The 20,427-nt window shown below is 30.9% G+C and overlaps 2 protein-coding genes across 5 annotated transcripts in view; both read right to left on the bottom strand.

Annotated features, from left to right (window-relative positions):
* LOC106079216 (arf-GAP with coiled-coil, ANK repeat and PH domain-containing protein 2-like) overlaps window positions 1-8,913 on the bottom strand; it is a 90,017-nt gene extending 81,104 nt beyond the window's left edge. For 3 of the 4 annotated variants that reach the window (XM_056007331.1, XM_056007334.1, XM_056007333.1), the window contains exons 1-5: window positions 8,684-8,913; window positions 5,744-5,801; window positions 5,258-5,316; window positions 3,652-3,712; window positions 1,168-1,185 (exon numbers count right to left, since the gene is read on the bottom strand). In XM_056007331.1, coding sequence (XP_055863306.1) covers window positions 1,168-1,185; window positions 3,652-3,712; window positions 5,258-5,316; window positions 5,744-5,801; window positions 8,684-8,736 — 249 coding nt within the window. In that variant the 5' untranslated portion in view covers window positions 8,737-8,913. The remainder of the gene's footprint in view (window positions 1-1,167; window positions 1,186-3,651; window positions 3,713-5,257; window positions 5,317-5,743; window positions 5,802-8,683) is intronic. The other variant, XM_056007332.1, reaches the window with a different exon arrangement.
* Window positions 8,914-12,679: 3,766 nt separating this feature from the next.
* Window positions 12,680-18,968, bottom strand: LOC106079219 (EF-hand domain-containing protein D2-like). Its single transcript, XM_013240367.2, has 4 exons — window positions 18,585-18,968; window positions 17,858-18,005; window positions 17,019-17,156; window positions 12,680-16,425 (listed from the first exon to the last, which is right to left on the bottom strand). The coding sequence occupies exons 1-4, from the start codon at window positions 18,749-18,751 to the stop codon at window positions 16,285-16,287; spliced, it is 594 nt and encodes a 197-aa protein (XP_013095821.1). The 5' UTR covers window positions 18,752-18,968; the 3' UTR covers window positions 12,680-16,284.
* Window positions 18,969-20,427: the final 1,459 nt, after the last annotated feature.

Below are 20,427 nucleotides of genomic sequence, written 5' to 3'. Positions count from 1 at the left end.
TTAGAAATTTTCAAATTTGAACAAAGCTACTAGACAACTATGAAACAAGAAGTGTATGACTAGCTTAAAATTTGGATTTTAACTTGTACTTGAGTCTCTTATTAGGATTCCTAAATAATGACAACATTATAGTTTTACCCAATAGCTTAGTGACAAGGTTTTAATGAATTATGATGATAATTATTAGCTCAATAAAAAAATACACATATTTAGAAAACAATAATTGTACCTATTAAATTTAAAGTTATGTAATATAATTCTCAAACCTTATTTAACTTATTCATACATTTATAATGCGTGACATTAAAATGTAGATATAATTACAAGTAAAAAAAATTTTTAATTTAAAAACTTTGGGGAGGGGGGGGGGGGCAAAAGGGGGAGTGCATTAAGTTAAATGAACAAAAACAACAACAAATCAAAATACTCAATTCATTTTTTTAACAAGAATTTAAAATCTTTTTTTTTTATTTAACATAAAAACTTAGAAAAAAAAATGGTGTGGAGAGGGAGAGAAAGTGTAAGAGAAAGAAAAGAGATTGAAACAGAAAGAAAGATGGGAGTGGAAGATCTTAGGCTTATCTAACATTCAAGATAAACTTGAAACTGGCCACAAATAAAAAAGAAACAATACAAACATTACAATCTAAATTGTGTGCAAATTATAAACCAACTCAAAAGTATACACACAAAAATGTTATGCACTGCTCCAACCAACTCTAGGTCAGTAGATACTGCTACTTTAAATGCACTGTCTTTAAGCTTCCCTCTTATCACCCATCAGTAATGTCTTGAATTAGTAGAACCAATTCAAAAAATAAAAAGGAATTACATGTCTAAGTTTGTTTTTTACTAATTGCATATTGAATTCATCACCAAATTTAATTCAAAAAAGGATTTTTTTTTCCAACAACCCTTGACCTTAGACCCAAAAAAACCTGAGCAACAGCCTGTTCAAATGATTCCTCTTAAACTGATATTAGTGATTTCTAGAGCCAGGTCATCAAAGCGATTGACATGAACCCACTATATAAGTCAATAAAGAATAGTTAGTGTGGTGGGAGTGTACAAGACAAAAGTAGACTACAAGATGCAGAGTGAACAAGGCTTTGGCTTGCTGTTGTGTGGAATGTTTTTCAACATCCAATACAGACTGGTCATACTTACAGACACTTTAGCATTATCCTGTAGTGATAGGGTTCAATACAAAGTCAATACAGAGAAATAATAGTCAAAAATAAAGAGTTAAAAAAAAACAAATTGTCTTAAGCTTTAAAAAAAAAACTTTAGATTTTGTGACATTACTTAAAGCCCCAATGATTTTTTTTTATAGGAACAGATTTATAACTGTATGAAACATTTGGACCAAAAATGACAATAAAAATAAAATTATAATGTATTCTTTTGGTACCACAAAACAATGCTGAAGTTAGTTTACCCACTGACCAATTTATATAAAAGTAAAGACTTAACTTGGAAAGACTAAAAGAACTAAACAAAAATACTGTGACACAAAACAGGGGAATAGCTTTTGAAAACAGTTAATGTGACATTCAGGACCTAATTGTAAAATGTATTGCTTACTAGTCATTCAGCTATAGCTAGCTACTAGCAAACTATCAGAGGTACTTAACAATGTGTCCACATTAAAACACAAGGTGAAATTTACTACAGTCTAGAAGCAACATACACAATGTTGACTAATTTCAGTTTTTTGACTAAACAGATTGGTACACTATCATCATCAGTACAAAGTTAACCTACACAGAAGAAAAAACTAAGGGTTCAAATACTAAACATAAAATGAAAACATAAACTTAGTGTTGTGACTCATACTCATGAAACAAAGAAACAGACAGATTCAAGTCGAATACAGCTATTATAACAGACAGATTCATGTTGAATACAGCTACTATAACAGACAGATTCAAGTCGTATGCAACTATTATAACAGACACATTCAAGTCGTATACAACTATTATAACAGACAGATTCAAGTTGTATGCAACTATTATAACAGACACATTCAAGTTGTATACAACTATTATAACAGACAGATTCAAGTCATATACAACTATTATAACAGACACATTCAAGTTGTATACAACTATTATAACAGACAGATTCAAGTTGTATGCAACTATTATAACAGACAGATTCAAGTTGTATACAACTATTATAACAGACACATTCAAGTCATATACAACTATTATAACAGACAGTTTCAAGTCGTATACAACTATTATAAGAGACAGATTCAAGTTGTATGCAACTATTATAAGAGACAGATTCAAGTTGTATACAACTATTATAACAGACACATTCAAGTCATATACAACTATTATAACAGACAGTTTCAAGTCGTATACAACTATTATAAGAGACAGATTCAAGTATTATAAAATTATTAAAAGAGACAGATTCAAGTCCTATACAACTATTATAACAGACACATTCAAGTCTAACATAGACAATGAATAGTAAAATGGACTAAAATATTAACTAATAATTTTAATGTTTCTAAACAGATTTCAACAAAACTATTCCTAAATAAACTATGGGTTCTTAATCCATTACATACGGGTCTAACAATGATTACTTGTTTAAGAAGGCAAAAGAAATGATGGGAATATGAAAGAACACCTTTTAAGTGAAAATTAAATCAGACAGAACACATTGGTAAACAAGATAAGTGTGTTGCCACAAATGTCCAATGGGCCAAGGGACTAGAAACTTGGCTTTTTAGGGATCTCCTTTCAAAATATTGTGTTAAAAATTATGAAAAGTGAGTAGTGTGGTGCAATGGCAAAACAGTGTGAATGAAAATGAATGGTAGAGAAGAGGAAACCAACTTACAGTATAGGTAAGAATTAGGTTTATAAATACAATCGAGATATTTTTGTAATTAAAATATGAAAAGTGTAAGCCAGTATTTGTACTAGTACCGAGATAAAAGTTTTATGTTGTAACAGTATATCTGTGTATAGTGTAAGCATTAGACTACAAACTGCATTTATCAAACTGTGTTAGCAATGAGTAAAGCACAGTGTACATGTAGAGGTCTTTTGCTTATACTACAAGGCTTGTGAACAAAATTTGAGTATGTGTAATGCCTTAGTGCATTGTGGAGAAATAATAATATGAAAATGAATCACATGTTATTAGAGTAAATAACCAAGAAAAAGATATACATCTGTAGCACTTCTTATTAATAATAATAACGGGATGAACAAAATCAATTATAATGAGCGAGAAGATTGTACTTTAAAGGTTCATTTTTGTGGGATAAATCAATAGCAATTGGTAAAAAAAAAAATATTTAAATAATTGTTCAATATTTTTTGAAAGATTTCATTGACCTTTTTTTTCCAACATTTTTTACACTCATATATTAAACAAAATATTTTTTGTTTAAAAGACAGAAAAGACGGAAGACAGTAATTACATTTGTTTCCCTTCTCCTCTTTGGTCCTACAGAAGTTAACACTGAAACACCTTAGCTACACAGGAATGTTTGGCAGATTGTAGATAATTTTTAAATTGGTGCATTAATTAGCAATAAGACAAGAAATATTAAAAGTATGAAAAATTTCATCTGACAATTACCAGAAAAAGTCCAGCAACTAACTAAATAGATGCAAACTGACTTACCGACACAAGAGTATCGTCATTGAAATAATTGGCCAGATCCCTGACACCAACAACAAAACCACTAAAATAAAACAGGAAAATATGAGAGAAAATTATGGATAATTAAATATCAGTCAATAATTAGTTGAAGATGCCTTCATCATATTTGTTGTGTTCCAGTGTACATTATAACATATTCAATGAGTGTTTGATGATGATTATAAAACAAACTTCAATAGAGATTTAAGAAAAAGTATAATGTATTCATTTTACTTCTTGTCAAGGAAGGATACATTTTGATGATTTTTGTTATGGAACATCTCAAAATCTAAATGTTCTTGACAGCCAAAATAAAGTCTTCAAGAAGGCTGGTATATTTGTTTTGTCTCAAGGACAATAAATGAATCCTGAATCCTAACATTCAACATTTTAAATCAATGAGAAAAGAAACACTTTAACTTCAACTCTCCAGTGCACCTGTGAGTCTCCAAAGGTAACTATTTGTATATAATCTTAACTGCCAAAGTAGTTTTAAAAATTCAATACACTAACATAACAAAAGCGGGCATTGTTTTTCTTTGACAAAAAGGAACAATTAGGTTTATAAGATACTAGCCTGACATTACCCGCGGCTTGCGGGTCTATGTTTGTGTTTACTAATGTAGTGGATTGGATTTAGTTGTATGTTAAACTTAGCTAATGATCCTTTCACGTTTTTTCTCTTTCGCTACGAAAATAAAATTAGGTTTGCGAAAATGGGTTTACCCGAAGCCGATACATTCATATCTATTAAAAACGAAAAGAGCGATAGCTTTGTTAAATGAATGGGATTATAAAGTGAACAATTTAACGAAATAATTTTTAGTAGCCTACGCGATTCATGAATGAATATAGATCTAGGCCTATCTCAACCCGGCTTCGCAGCTTTCGTAAACGAATGCAGTCTATTAAAAATGCTTTAGAAAACCAAATTTGAATGTTTATTTGATCAAAATATGAAATGAATGGACTATAATTAGTAGTTCATGTGTTAAAGTATAAAACTATCTGTGCTAAGAGAAGTTTTATCATCTTAGAGTTGAATTAGAGTTTTAGATCTAGGGATGGGATTATGAAGTAAACAATTAAACGAATTAATTTTTAGTACGCGATTCATTACGGTATTGTCTAATGAAAGAATGTTCGTCAGGAAATCTGTAGTCACAGATATAAGAAACTAATTTATGTAAAAATGCCTTTGAAACACAAAATTGAAGGTTAATTTTATTATATAATGAAATCAAATGATCTTCTTTTGTATTTTCATGTGTCAAAGTAAAAAACTATATGCACAAAGTGTATTTCTTAAAATTAGATCTAGGTCTAAATCCTTTCGATCTTTTCTCATGTCAACATTGTAGACATGGCCTAGATCCATAAAATACTATAGCTTTAATAGAGTCGGACAACTTTATTTTTTTTTTAGGGTTTTAAGTAATTTTCAGGGCTACGATACATACACTAAGGTCTAAGTTGGTACCCAAGAAACATTCCTGCCAAGTTTTATCAAGATTGGTCAAGCGGTTTTGATGTCTATAAGTAACATACATACCCCTCACATTCTACTTTATAGTATAGATTGATTTACCTGGATGCGTTGCTGAACATTTTACCAGCTTCAATCATTGCAGTACACTGTTTTACAAGCTATAAACAATTCAGAATAAATAAATTCATTAATGAACCTAACAAAAAGTGGCCAAGACTTACAAAAAGATAAACTTAGGCTAACTATTTGACAATATATACTACTACAAAAAAAATTTAAACATGTTTATAATTGCATTTAACACTTAAAAATCATTTTATAATAGCCCTACACTACAGAAAAAAAAAAACTTTCTAAAACAACGCTTACATATATTAAAAGGAACTAAAAAGTAGAAAATAATTTTTAGCTATTAGATGTCTCACTATACATTATCCTAAAAATTTTGGCAGTGAAAATTCAAAGCGTTGGGTTTGTTTAGTAATGATTCAAATTGGAAATCTGAATATTTTGATTATATATAATGATTTAATGAGGCAAGATTACTTTTTTAAAAAAAAACCTTCAATAAGTTTGAGAACAAACCTTATCCAATCGAGATTCCAAAGCTTCAATATCATTTTCAGCATCTTCAAGAGAGGCTCTGAAAAGAATAATTGTAAAAAAGATAGAAATATCAACATCAATGTCAGTCGTGACCAAACAATATGTTAAGAAATGTTTCAAAATCCAATGAAGCAGGAACCACAAAAAAGGATGTGTTCAAACCCACCCCACCCCCGAAATGAAATTCCACCCCAGGAAGTTAGTGACTGATTTTTTGCTATGATTTTGTTTATTTTAGGTGAGATTTTAATACTAAACCATCACTTATCCCAGCGCAGCCAAGGAGGTTTTGAGTTTAAAACCGCCACCAGAGGTTTTTGTAGTTAAACCCCCTCTTCTATACAACAAAACCCCCAAAAAATAATGCAAATGACAATACCCAAATTCCAAGAGCATAGCTAAGGAATATTTTGATATTAAAACCCCCTCTTCAATATAAGACTATCCATACATCAGTCACTAGATTCTTTGAGCGGGGTTTGCAGCTAAAAACCACCTCTTCAAAATAAATAAAGCAAATTACACACTCGAAATTCTATGATCGTAGCCAAAACGGGGTTTTAAGTTTAAACCCCCCTTCAGCAGGGTTTGAAGCTAAAAATACCTCTTCAATATACACAAACCAAATTACGCACTCAAAATACTATGAGCGTAGTCAAAGGGGGTTTTGAGTTTAAACCCCACTTCAGTGGGTTTGAAGCTAAAAAATACCTCTTTTGGCAAGGGGGATTTTTCATTTAAACCCACCTCCTCCAGAAGGCTTTAAAATCCTTCTAGATGGTTTTGAGTTTGAAATCCCTAAAACAGAGAGTTTTGAGGTTGAAAACCTCTCTCTTCAATTTTATTCTAAAGCAAACTACAGTCATCAAATTCTAATAGAGCGTAGGTATGGGGTGTTTATTTGTAAAAAAAAAACTCCAGAGATTTTTTAGTATAAACCCACCCCAACAGATGATTTAGACGATAAAACTTCCCTTTTCGCTATAAAATCTAATCAAATTACAGTCACCTAATTCCAAGAGCGTAGCCTAGAGAGGTTAGAAATTTCTACCAGTGGTTGGACTCCATTTATAAAGTACAGTGAATAGTCATCTGCCAAAATTGAGAAAAAATAAATGTGGCTCAACAAAGATGGCTAAGACGGATTTTAAGAGTCAGTTATAGAGATCAGGTCTCAATCATGGAAATCCCATGCTGAACTAGGAGTTGACCCCTTAGTTAGGTTGTGACAGAACGGCGCCTGAGGTTTGCAGGACATGTTCTCTGACGAAATGAATTACGCATAATAAAAGTTGCGATGACATGGAGGCCATTACAAGGAAAGCGCAAACAGGGAAATCCTAGTATAACTTGGCACCACACTTTCATGGAGATCCTTAGAGCAGGTAGGAAGAAGCTTCAGAAATTGCCAGTGACAGATTTTTGTGGAAGCAGCTTGCCGCCCAATGCACCGAATGACATGGGAGGATCTAAGTCAGTAAGAATAGGACATAATAACACATAAAAGGTTTTTGAAAAAAATCTTGTTAATAGTAGGATAATGCACACAAAAGACCTAAAATTGAGGGTTAAAATTATAAACTAATCTAAATAAGTTTAAAAGCTTCTTGAATGTAGTAAAGCATATATATGGTTTGTCTGACTTCAGTGGGGAATGAGATCCAAATGTTTGGTCCATGTACTAAAAATTGCAAAGTGTAACCTTTGAGAAGGAAATTAGCAGTACAGCTAGCCGCATTTAAATCTCTTTCAAGAGATTTGTGATCAGTTCATTATGGTACAAGGTCATCTCATTGCTATACATGCACTGATGACCACTTTGAGAGTTTTTAATACAGATATAGATTTTTTTCGAGGAGGGGGGGGGGGGGCAGAGCCACGCGGCCAAGCACTATTTTCGGTATTGACAAATGCATATTCTGAGTTTTTTTTTACAAAACTCTCTTTTGTTTTAATCCTCCATTGGATCTCTTGTTATGTTTGATGCTACTGAAAAATGATGGGTCTCAGATACTAGGAACAAAAAGTAAATATAATGAGTTTGTGTACTTTTACAAGTCAACACTCTGGATTGCAAAAAGGAGGAACTCAATATATAATTTAATGTAATATATATATATATATAATTTTATAATGTAAAGAGATGAAGCTGAGCTCTGGTTTGATCATATTTCTCTGTTAAAAATCACATAATATTTTATTTTCATATTTCAGAAGTTATGTAATGACACAGTGACAGTCTTAGACTTCTAATCTACATCTAGAAAGTCTAGTCTATAGTCTATACTATATAATATCTAATCAAGAATCTACTCTAGTAGGCCTACATATATATAGATCTAGATCAATATTCTAGATCTATATTCATATATTGATATAAAATTTACTAATTTAGATAGAATCTAGATGATACTAGATCTATAAATAATAATTAATATATTAGATCTATAATACTAATAACTAATAGATTTATAGATAATACTTTTTTAATAATAGACTACTGAGTATAAACTCTTCTACCTAGATCATCAACTAGATCTATAGCCTATAGCTAGATTCATCTAGATTTAGAGTTGATTTCTAAAGATTAGTCTAGCAGACTCTAGTCAAGCACTAGACTAGATTCACTAGTTAGATCTACTATCTAGAATCTAGATCTAGATTAGTAGAGTTACTCAGTAGAGTTCTCTAGAGTCCAGACTCAATTTCTTTTAATTTATTAACTTTAGTAAGTCAGAGTATTAGATTTATTATTTTTTTTTAGCTTGAGTAACTTTGAGTAAAGTTTAAAGACAGAGTCAGACTGAGACAGTGTGAGAGATGACTGCAGTGTGAGAGTCAGACTACAGAGTCAAGAGTGAGTCAGAGTTGACAGAGTCATCAGAGTGAGAGTCAGTCAGTCAGAGTCAGAGTGCTTACCTAAACTTTGGTGAGTCTTTTAGGCATTCTTTAAAATCAACGGTATGTTTCATTATTTATCGTGGAGCAGTTGATCCCCTCTGGTTTAAAAAAAGGTCAATAATCCGGTCAATTGAATGTTATAATCCAACTGTTACCAATTCAGAAATAAACATTACTTTCAATACAATACATTTTTACTCCACCTACTTCCATTTACACAGTGCAAGTGTTAGTTCCGGAGGACTTCAAAATAAAAGAGTAGTTTCCCTTACATTACACTGATTCAATCTAGTCTAGATCAAATCTTGAATTTAACTGGACTTTTTGAATTTAGATCTATGTATAGATAACTAGATCTATATACTCTAGGTCTCTTTTTCTATTATTATTATTTGATTCGAGGAAGCAAGTGTATGCTTGAAAAGCTATGCCTACTTAAGCTATCGACTTGATCACCATCAATACCGGTATATGAAAATAATTTCAGAGACAAAATAAATTGAACGAATACTTGAAAAGTCTAATACGAGTATTACTAAAGACGGTAGGCCTACTATATAGATCTAGTAGAGTGTTATAAGTAGAGATGAATTGAAAAAGTTAATAGAGACTATACTATATATAGATTCTAGATCTATATCTAGGTCTAAAACAACTACATCCAGAATCTATGGAGTTTTAAATAGAGTTCAACTTTGCATTCTCAACCACAGTCTCAAAAAAAAAAAAATATAATAACAATGAAAAGGCTAGTCTTCGAGTCCGAAGATTAGTGAGGAATGCATATTTCCCGTGGCTGCGCAGCTGAGACCTACATATTTTGCCCTCATAACTAGTCACCTAAGTCCATAAATGGTATATATATATATATATATATATATATATATATATATATATATACATACAATAATAATATTTATTTAAAAAAAAAAAGAAATTACACATAGATCTACGTAACTAACCACGCTACATTCCATGACGTATCCAAGAGAATTTAGAGCTTCAAACGCCTTCCAATAATAATTTTAAAAAGAAAGAAAAACTACAGTCAACAGAAATATTCCATGAGCGTATTAAAACTAAAGCAAAACTCTATAGAGTTATCGTCGAGCCTATAGCAATAGTTTGTCACTTGCTGGAACCTTTCATACAGTTAATGTAGGCATACAAGAATTCAAGCCACAGAATCAAAAAACAAGTAAAGCAAACTTCCGTCATTTGATGTTCAACCCTACCAAAAATTAATAAATTTTTAATCGAAGAGAAGCAGGATGTCTCACTGCGAGACACCTCAGATTTTGCATCTTTTTAGATTCAAATACAGGAAATAACGCTTGGCTCCTGGGCTTCCCGAATCATTCCCGCCCCCTCCCCATTAAATCTCTACGTCAACTGTGTTACATTATGTGTATTTATGTTTGTGTATTTTGTGTGTTTGTTTTCTTTAGTCTTCCTTGTTCTACTATTCAGTGTGTCCACGTGTTTGTCTGAAGTATAGGCTATGTTATAGTATGTATGTCACAGTCTTTTAATATTAGTTTATCATCTTCTTGTTCATGTCAATAAAATGGAGTTGTATCGTAAACATCATTGTTGTAATTAAATCTTATTTGATAATATAACAAACGGTCTATTAGTGTATTTCACTGCCAGCAAGAGAATAAGCCATTAAATGCTTCTCTCGCAACAAAGGTGTTTCCTATAGGATTACTAGTAGACCACGTAGGCCATATATAGCGCACTTGTATAGGTCTACACACAGGCTTTACATCAAGACTTATATTCTAACGTAGATAACTGGACTTCTTTCCTACCCTAGATAGCTGGACTTAGTGTAACAATATTGATGTCAAACATGTATACTGTCTGATCTTATTACCTTAGAGATCTGTAAGGGGCCCATCCATGGCAGACTGTAATTATTAGTGTTGTTGATAGCCTAGCTGTTAGAGCGTAAGAGTGTTTGTATTTGAATATGCAATGTTGTAAACTTTATAATTACTTAATAACTTACTATCTATGTAAAGACTAGTTGTTTATTAATACATTTAGCTGCTATTAGTTATATAACAATGAGCTATGTTGCAGATGAAAGATAAGATACACCAGGAAAATTATGTGATTATAATTAGTGCACATCGTTGATTTAGACAAAACAGCCTTGCAGAGGCGACTCCCCACATTGACATCTATATGGAACAATCAGATAATCAAACATAACATAGGAACACGTTCAAGTGGGGGCCAGTGGGGATTTTCAAATTCTCCCCCTCCCACCCTATCTACGCCACTGTCTACGTAATAAAAAAAAAAAAGATCTGGAAAATGTATTTCATTATAAAATTAAAAAAAAAATAATTGGCTAAAATGTGGCTACTCAGATTTCAGAGGCGTGCATGTACATATGGTTGGCCATCAACTCCTGATACGCCTAGCTAGTCTAGTCTACTAGGCCTACTACATTAACCAGTGGAAGCACTAATTGTTGAGTTGCTAATTAGAAGTTAATTGATTTGATAGTGCAAAAAAAAAAATGGCTATAGAATTTTTCTATTTAGAATCCAGGTGGGGAGGGGGGCGGGGCAAATGCACCCCCCTGACGACGCCCATGATTACCACTGCGATGACGATTGTAAAAATGACTCAGTTGTTCTAGGCTTCAATTAATTGATAACGGGTTCAATATTCATATTTCATAAAGTATGAACTATAACTCAAAGGCCTTTTAAAATAGATCCTAATTAAATTCACGATTGGCTTAATTCCCTGAGCCGTTTAATTCTTGTAGGTAGTCCATGGAGTTAGATAGTTCTATGGGTAGGCGCGATTACCGTTTCATTTGACGTCTCATCATGAACTTGGCAAGTAGTAACTGTTACTATTAAAAATATTGAAAAGAAGAGAATCTAAAAATAAACATTTAGCCCTCTTCATCAACACCGCGCGTTGGTGACTCAAAACGTGTCACTATAGAATTTGAAAGTAGTCACTTTTTTCGGTTGTTCGGCAAGTAGAATACACACAATACACACACAATACACAACTCCGTCGTCTGCATCTCATTTGTTTCATTGAAATTTAGAATGAAATGCTCCTCCAGACGAAGTCACCGCGACTCTTGTAAGTGTAGGCTGAATACTACTGATAAGAAACTCGAACTACCTGTGAAAAATCGTTTAAAAAAATAAAATAATCTTATATTAAGTGTAATTGTAGGCCTATCAATTAGTTTGCATCAGTCATATGGATTGATCTAGACCTAGACTTCAATAAATCTTTCTCACTGATGATCTTGTCACTTTGTCTGAGCTAGTAGTGAAAGGGGGAGGGAAGGAGGTATCTGGCTGAATGTTGACATGATCGTTTTCTTAAATGCATATAACATTTTTCATTGGGGGGGGGGGGGTGTTAGTCCTCAAGGGGACTAATTCAACTTATACCTCCACATCTATTAAGTATGATCTCTTTCCCGTGTTCAAGATACCAACCAAAATAATTATCCATAGCTAATAAACTAACTAATTTTTAAAAAAATTGATTCTTGTGTTGTCAGGTAAAAGAAATAATTGTGCAAAATTTCAGCTTAACAGGAGATCGGGTGTGGCAGAAATAACATGCACAAACTTGGACAGACTAAGTTCATTTTAAAAAAATAGTATAGATTTAAAACAAACATAAACACTTCTGTTACATATTAGTAGTTTTAACTCTGAATAATACACAAATGAGCACCATTTCATCTAAATGTTTGTATTAATTTAACAACACTAAATTGTATGTATTGTATTACCGTAATAGGTTTTCTTTTTATAAATAAAAAGGCTTGCATAATGGATTTTAATTTTTAAAACAAAATGCTAATTTTCAAAATACATTGCAAGCTGCAAAATATTTTAAATTGTATTTCTATAGCATTTAAGGTTTCTGACATCCAAAAGTAACAGACAGACAGACCACACTGAACTAACCGCGGCATTCCCAATATGTGGGGGCCGCAAAATACAAAACAAAACATTTGAATAAACTTTTATTAGAAGTATAATCAAAACGGCAAGAAGATCTTAATCCATGTACAGTAATAAATAGATGCATAGAAAAAGATACATTAAAGAGTCACAAATATTGAAGAAATTCAATCAAATAATAAAATATGAAAGTGACACTGGTCACATCCTTTAAAAAAAAAAGGATAGCATTGTAGCTTACAGATCTGCATAAGGAGAATTATAAATATAATTACTGATTTAAAAAAAATAATTGTTACAAAAAATACTGAAGATAATAAATCTCAATTCCATTATTCAACAAATTAAAAGACAGAACAAGAAGATTAGGAAAGTAGTAGATCTGGTTTCAATTGTATAGAGATCTATTTTCATTGAGCTGGTGTAAATACTGTCAGATGATAACAGATTTCAACCAATATAGCAGTGAAAGGAATAAGAAACTCACACAATCTCCATATTACTAGAAATACAAGAAGGTTTTTTTCTTGCAGTGTTGAATATTGCAGCACATACTCAGCATAATACATAATACATGTAGGTCTAGAATACAGACGATAACAAGGGACATAACTTTGCTGCCCAGTGACTGATGGGAAAATCACATTTGATAGTGATCAATGCCAATTATGATATTAACATTTGCATACAATCAAAATAGCAAAATCATTTTGAAACTAATGTTTGCTGCATACAATATTATAGACAATTTTTTCTATTAAAAATTTTCATTGGCCTTTTTTCTTTAAAAAAAAAATACAATGTAATTTATTAAAACAAGATATATGGTCTTTCACACAGTTTAGCTAAATGGAAACATTTAACACTCCAATGAAATACCCAAGATGTACATGTATTATGCACATCAAAATACAGTATGCAAAGCAACATTCAACATTATGTCTAGCTTTGTACTTAGTAAAAATGATTATGGTGTTTTACATTTCATTAATAAATATAAAATAAAGGAATTTTTTTTTTTTAATTTTTGTGCATCTCATAAAAATTATAAATACTAGGAACATATTTTTAACATAGCAAATCTAAGTGCCAGCTTCTTATTTACTGGAAGATACCACTGTGGGCGGCCATTGATATGTTTACAATATCAAATGCATGACAAAAAAAAAAATAAGCTAATAAATATATTATCTATTTTATACACATGTATTCACTATAATGTTTTAATAAATTTCAAATGACATTCAGTTTATACTATATTTTTCTAAACTAATCTCCAAAGCCATTTCATTTGGCAAGAAGATAGTGGTACTATGAGACTATCATTCACAACAAATCAGCCATACCTAAGTTATGTCTACAGTAAATAAATGCAATAAGAACATTAAGTCCCATTTGACTTACCTAGAAGATGTTTAACAGAGAAACATACAGTACTCAGTGATCTTTTTGAGATTGCAATTATAAAAGCCATAACAGGAAGATCATTGATGATTTAGACTACAATATGGCAACTCAAGGAATAACTAGTAATTAAAATCTCTAGTGTATATTTGTGTATACATTTGAGTAAGGATCAACTGTAATTAATAAGATGAATATCTCGTTTCTTAAAAAGTCTGATTTCAGCTATATTTAAGTGTAATATTCCAAGCACTGAGTTAAACTGGCATTAGAAAAATTTTACAATATGTTCACATAATAAATATACCTTTTATAAAAATTATAAATTTATGCCCATGATGTAATAAAATGTTTCAAGTTTTAATTCATTCCAAAAAAATGTGAGTCACATACAGCATGCACAGAAATAAATATTGAATGGTTGCCCAAGAAAAGGCTTAGATCTTAACAAGGTGAATACTAAAGTGTAAGTTTCCTCTTTTAATACATTGATTAATACATTGAGTGTATATTTTTTACAAAATCTATGTAATTAGGTCGAAGTTAAGTGTAAAGTGCATCATTATCATTAGCTGAACAAGACAAAGAAAAAAAAATACAAATAAAATAAACTATGAAGTGAGGGTTCTTAATTAAGCTGGCCAAAAATATTGTAATCAAAGTAATTAATTGAAAAAAAAAAACATCTTTAAAAAATAGCTAAAGCTGAATGCATCTAATTCTGTACTGTTACAAGTATCATTAGAACTTAGATATCAGGTCAATGTATATTTATTATTAAAATAAATAGTGAATAGATGTATATATGTAAGTAGAAGGGAACTTAAGTTAAACTTAAGCTAAAGTAATTGAAGTAATAGACAACATTCAAAATCATAGGGTTACATCATGAATAGTGTCAAATCAAACTTTTGGAAGTACATTATATCAATATCACATTTAGCTCCATATTATTTGTACAAAACTGTCAGAGAAAAAACCCCACAGAATTTGCATTATAGTAATATTATTTAATGAAATTATCATATTTGTAATTGTTAAACACATATTTATTTTTTATCAAATATAAATAAATTATAGAAAAGCTGATATATAAATGTAACAATAATGCTTATACAAAAACTTAGCCTTTAGAAAAATGACATGCCAAGATAAAGAAAAAAGAAAGAAAAAATGTCAAATAGTTTTGATTATAGATGTTAAACAGATCATACAAAAGATAAATCTACACTACATATCACAAAGTTCCAATAATCTTTACTAAGCTTCAAACAAAATCCTTTAATGGCACCATATAGATATCAATATTTAACACTTAATTATTTTCTTCAATAGATCACTTCCAATTCAAAGACAAACAAAAGAAGTAAAAATACAATCTGAATAAGAAAAATTCTATTATTGAAAAAAATAAAATAAATTAGCAATAAAAAAATACCAAATACAGAAAAAGCTTAAATATTATTTTCCAATTAAGTCAAAAATTTTAAAGTGTAATTAGTTTTTAAATGGCACCAATGCTTTATGGCAATATAAACCATTAAGAAACATAAACAAGATCATTAACAAAATGGCTAATATCAAAGTTTTGTTTGAATCAAAACACACAGTGCCTTATTTCAAATGGCTTCACACATAGGTCAGCATTTTATTGTCAAGTTCAATCTATTCTTGGTACAATAATATTCAAAACAAAAACTGATTATCAACAAAAACAGGGTGTAGAAAACACATGCACTCATATTAGGAACATCAAAGTTTGCTGATAGGGTAAGTTATGTTATCTATTATACCGATTTTAGAAGGAATATACTATGAGTAAAATAAAGCACCATTTTGATTGTATTATGAAATACTCATCAGTTTATGTTGAGAGTAAAAGTAATTTTATTTTGTATGATGTAACAATTCAACAGTAATAAATACCCAAGTGATCTATCATGAGGAAGACAACATAATTAATATCAAGAGCAAAACAATAAGTAACTTTATTATTCTTGGACTTCTTGTTGATAGGTTTTAAAATTTACAAAGTGATCAAACATAAAGTTAGAATCATTAGCATTGTTTTATCAAAAAACCCTTTTGTCAATGTTAAAAGCCAATATTAATTTGTAACTTTCTTAGTACAAAAAGAGTCAAATGAAATTGTTTCCTATGTTTACACAATGGAATAATACTCTAAACAATATAACCTGCAGATATCTGACTTCAACATGGTCAAAGTGTGTGAATCTAGGACTTGGTGTATTATTCAACTTTGTTGAAAAGATTGGCCTTTTCTTTAAAAGCTTTCTTTCTCTCTTTGGCTTCCTCTGCTTGCTTCTTCTTCTCTTCCTGTTCTTGTCGAATCTCTTGTTCAAATTTACAGCTTTCAGTCTGTTTCTGGATCTGTTTAACCAAAAGAAATGTAAAAATTGCTCAAATTTGATTGGGGGCAGTACAAAAGTAAGATATTCAATCTTCACAATGCCTCAACATGACTAGATTATGAAATGTGAGAAGAAAAGTAAATAACTTCCTAATATAGAATGAAAAAACTTTAAGTTGGGTAAGAATGCAATTTGAATTAGATTTTTGAGTGAACTTTGTGTATTAATTTTAAAACTCAAAAATACTACTTTTACTTATCTAGAACTAAATTTATATTTTTGGAGAAACTATTGACATTACAAAAACATTATGTATGTAACAGTATGTAATAGGTTTGATCTATTAGTACAAAAACATGTAGTGAAAGAAAAAAATGTGATCAGAAATTTCTGCAGAAAAATTATTTCATTTTTTAGTCTAGTATTCTTGCTAAAAAACTATTGTTATTCAATATTAGTAAATGATTCACATTTTAAAATTATTTTTTCATTGTTATTTAAAAAAGATATCTTCTCTCTAATGATGTTCTCTTCAATTAATAGAACTAAACCATCTAAAAAGTAGGTACTTATTTTCTTGTTCCATTGTTTCAAACATAAAAAATTTCCAACCTTAGCTTGAAAAAAGTTCTTTGCGCCTTTAACACCTTCAACATCAACATCAATTTCATCCATGTTTTTATAGAGTTCATACAATCCGCTGTCTTCCTGAAGTTCTCCAGCAGCTGCTTTGCGAAATATTAACAAAAACTGGTGGAGAAAAAGATTTATAAGATTTTGTCAAACTCTTGGTTTTCTTTTATGAATGGAAAGGTGACAATAACATTATCCATTACAAAACAAAATTGCGCTTCATTATTGACTTTAAGCAATCTCAAAACAAAAATTAAGAACTAAGAAGTCTTTGAAAAGAGATTATTTTCATTGCAATTACTTTTTAATTAATGCATGAGAATGTTAAATAATTTTTATTTTTAACTTTACTTTTTTGTTATTTCTCCATTATAATAGTTTTAAGTAGCCACATCAATTGATATTGAATGAAAATGTGTGCCTATGTCACTGGTTACAGGAAGTTAATTTTTATTTGTTTAAAAATTCACTTTAAACATATCTAAAATTACTTTTATCACATGTGCAGGTGTATAAAGCAATGGCAAGACCAACATAAAAAAAGGCTATATAGATAGGAGCTGGTTATCTTTAAAATGCATGAATGAGACTGAAGTGGCTGTTTTTTTTTTGCTTCCTATATACTAGAGCAGATACAATTAGTTTTCCATACCACAGACTAAAATGAAGGCTTAAAGTTCAGCAGCTAAAAGCTGGCTAGAGAATGGAAGAACAATAACTAAAAAAAAAAGGAGGAGAGTAAGGCTTACAATTTTGTAATTTACTTTGTGATAAAATACAATTTCTGTAAAAGATCTTTTTAGTTTTTTAAATTTTACCTCTCTAAATGAAATTTTGTCATCCAAGTCTTCATCAACCTCTTTAATCATTTGCTTTAGTGAGACGTGAGTCTGAGGGGCACCCAACTTCTCCATCATCAGCTTCAGCTCCATCAAGTCAATGAATTTGTCTTTGCCTACATCATATCTACATATTGAGATGGCTTATTATATATTATATAATTTAGATTTGCAAATATATAAACCACACATTTAGGAAAAATCGAGGTTTATAAATGATTTTTAAGTTGTAAAGAAACGAAAACAAAATTATTTTTCATGATGTCTAGACTAAAGTCTAGAGCTATAAATCTATTAAGACAATGAAGATCTAATAATATTAATACTTCTTAATAGTATAAATAGTTAATGTCGGTAACTCCTTCGATGTAAAGTTTTACCATCTAGTCAATCTAGATTACTTTACTAGATTCTAGAGATCTATTCTATATTAGAATAAAGGTCAATTAGGTCTAGATCTATATAGAATAAACTTTAGAAGTTATATAATAGACCTATATATTAAAATAATATTATTATAATTATATATATTATAATATATATTATAATATATTAATTAATATATATTTATATAGATCTATAAAAATATATTATATTTTATATAATAAAATATAATAATTTAATAATAATATATTATTATTATTATTAAATATTATTATATATTATGCTAACAAATACTCTGGTCTGGAAATAAAGTCTAACTTACTTATTAAAGGTTTTCTGAAAGTCTTGAATCTGCTTTCGGCTAAATTCTTTGAATTCAGTATAAGGATTAAAAACATTACTGGTTGGAAGAGGGGGAGCTCCCTCTTCGCCCTCATTAATTAGATTTCTGCGATTAAGTTTTGCTGCTAATTCGTCTGTTGCGGACATTCCCGGTGTGAATAAAGTGAATCGATTGATCAAATCTTAAGTGCACATGAAAAAAAAAAAAGCAACATAGACTAAACCCAGAGATATTGGTGATAGATCTAGATGCGCTGCTTTTTATTTACGTCTAGTCTATATAGATGCCTAGATTAAGCCTAGAAGTATCGTAATATATTTCCTTGTAGATCACATCTTTAACTCATTTCCTTGTGTATCACGTGGTTTTACTTCCGCAATCTTTTGTTGATTCACTTCATAATAATTTCGTTTTTCAGATTTCACATCATTTACCTGTCGTAGTTTGGTGTAACGGTTATTGGTATATACAAATGTACACACAATGAGAGCGACGCTTTCTTCTGTTATATTTATAGTACCAGGTGACCTAGCTTCGCTCAGGTGAATAATTTGTTGAGGAAAGATATTTAGGCCTACTTATTTTGGAAACATTTTAGTAATGACAAAAATGAGCGATCGCTTAAAGACTCCCAATCCGAATCGCAGCTCGAGTCGTTTTCATTGCATCTTTTGCTTAAAGGTATTGGGCTATTATTGGCTTTGGAAAAAAGTCTTTGCAGTCTTCTCAAATGGTTACGTTAAGACATTAATATTGCAGTTAGCCTACTATATTCATTAAGTCAGGGGCGGACTGGGTGTCAAAATCGGCCCGGGCATTACCATATAACCCGGCCCACAAATGACATGTCATATTATATGTGTATAATATATGTTAATAAAGTTTGATAATGCATCAGATACTGGATGTATGCTTGCGTAGGATTACATACTGTATTTTATTTATACATTTATGTAGTCTGAAAACTATTAACAGTACAATAGCAGTCTTAATAAGTTTGAAATGAATATATTGTTATATCTCTGCTCTTACATTGAAGCGTATGGTGCGCACCAGGGCACTGTTAAAGACGAGTGAGTGGGTAGAAACAAGATGGTGGACTGTTGATTCCAGCCAAGTAGATAGAGAGACAGAATAGAGATATGTTAGACGCTTAGAACCGCCTGAGTTCTAGAAGGGATCATTGCCAGTGTGGTAAGCGGGTCAGAAGCAGTGTAGGTTGTCTGGTCAGGAAGAAGTGTTGTGAGGAAACTGGAAAGGGTCATTCCTGTTAGTGTATATATACTATTGTTCCTGAGACACGTAATGTGACCTGTTTTAGTGGCAAGATAGAGAGCCCTGTTGGAACGATAAGACATAGGTGGCAGCAGTGAACGGTGTATGTTAGTGGAAGGCAGTGGCGGAGACAGTGAACCCTGCAGGCCAGAGCAGCTAAATGAACTTATTTATGTTGTGATCGTCTAATATCTTGTAAAAAAAATTATCTCTTCAGCTTTATCTTTCGTGGAGTGTTTGCCCTCGGTGACAATAGTATGAAATGTTACGTTATGATATTACTTAGATGACAGATATTACTTTAAAAAACAGAAGATAATTGCGTCCTAGGCATTTCATGTGTCATGTCATGGGGTGTCTGATAAGTCGTTGGTTTTCCAGGCTGACTCAAACAACCTATTCCATTTAAAGATTAGAGAAAGCAGAACGGTTAGTGGGAACTTAATGTGAAAAGCTCTTGCTTCGTCTTAGTAAATTCTAAAAAAAACGCGAATTTTATAAGAATGTACCATGACCCATTATTTATAGGGTCTGATTTAAGTATGTG

The sequence above is a fragment of the Biomphalaria glabrata genome, chromosome 13, assembly GCF_947242115.1.
Source record: "Biomphalaria glabrata chromosome 13, xgBioGlab47.1, whole genome shotgun sequence".
Classification (NCBI taxonomy): Eukaryota; Metazoa; Mollusca; class Gastropoda; family Planorbidae; genus Biomphalaria; species Biomphalaria glabrata.
The sequence above is the reverse complement of the archived record's forward strand: the minus strand, read 5'-3'. Positions and strand labels throughout refer to the sequence as shown.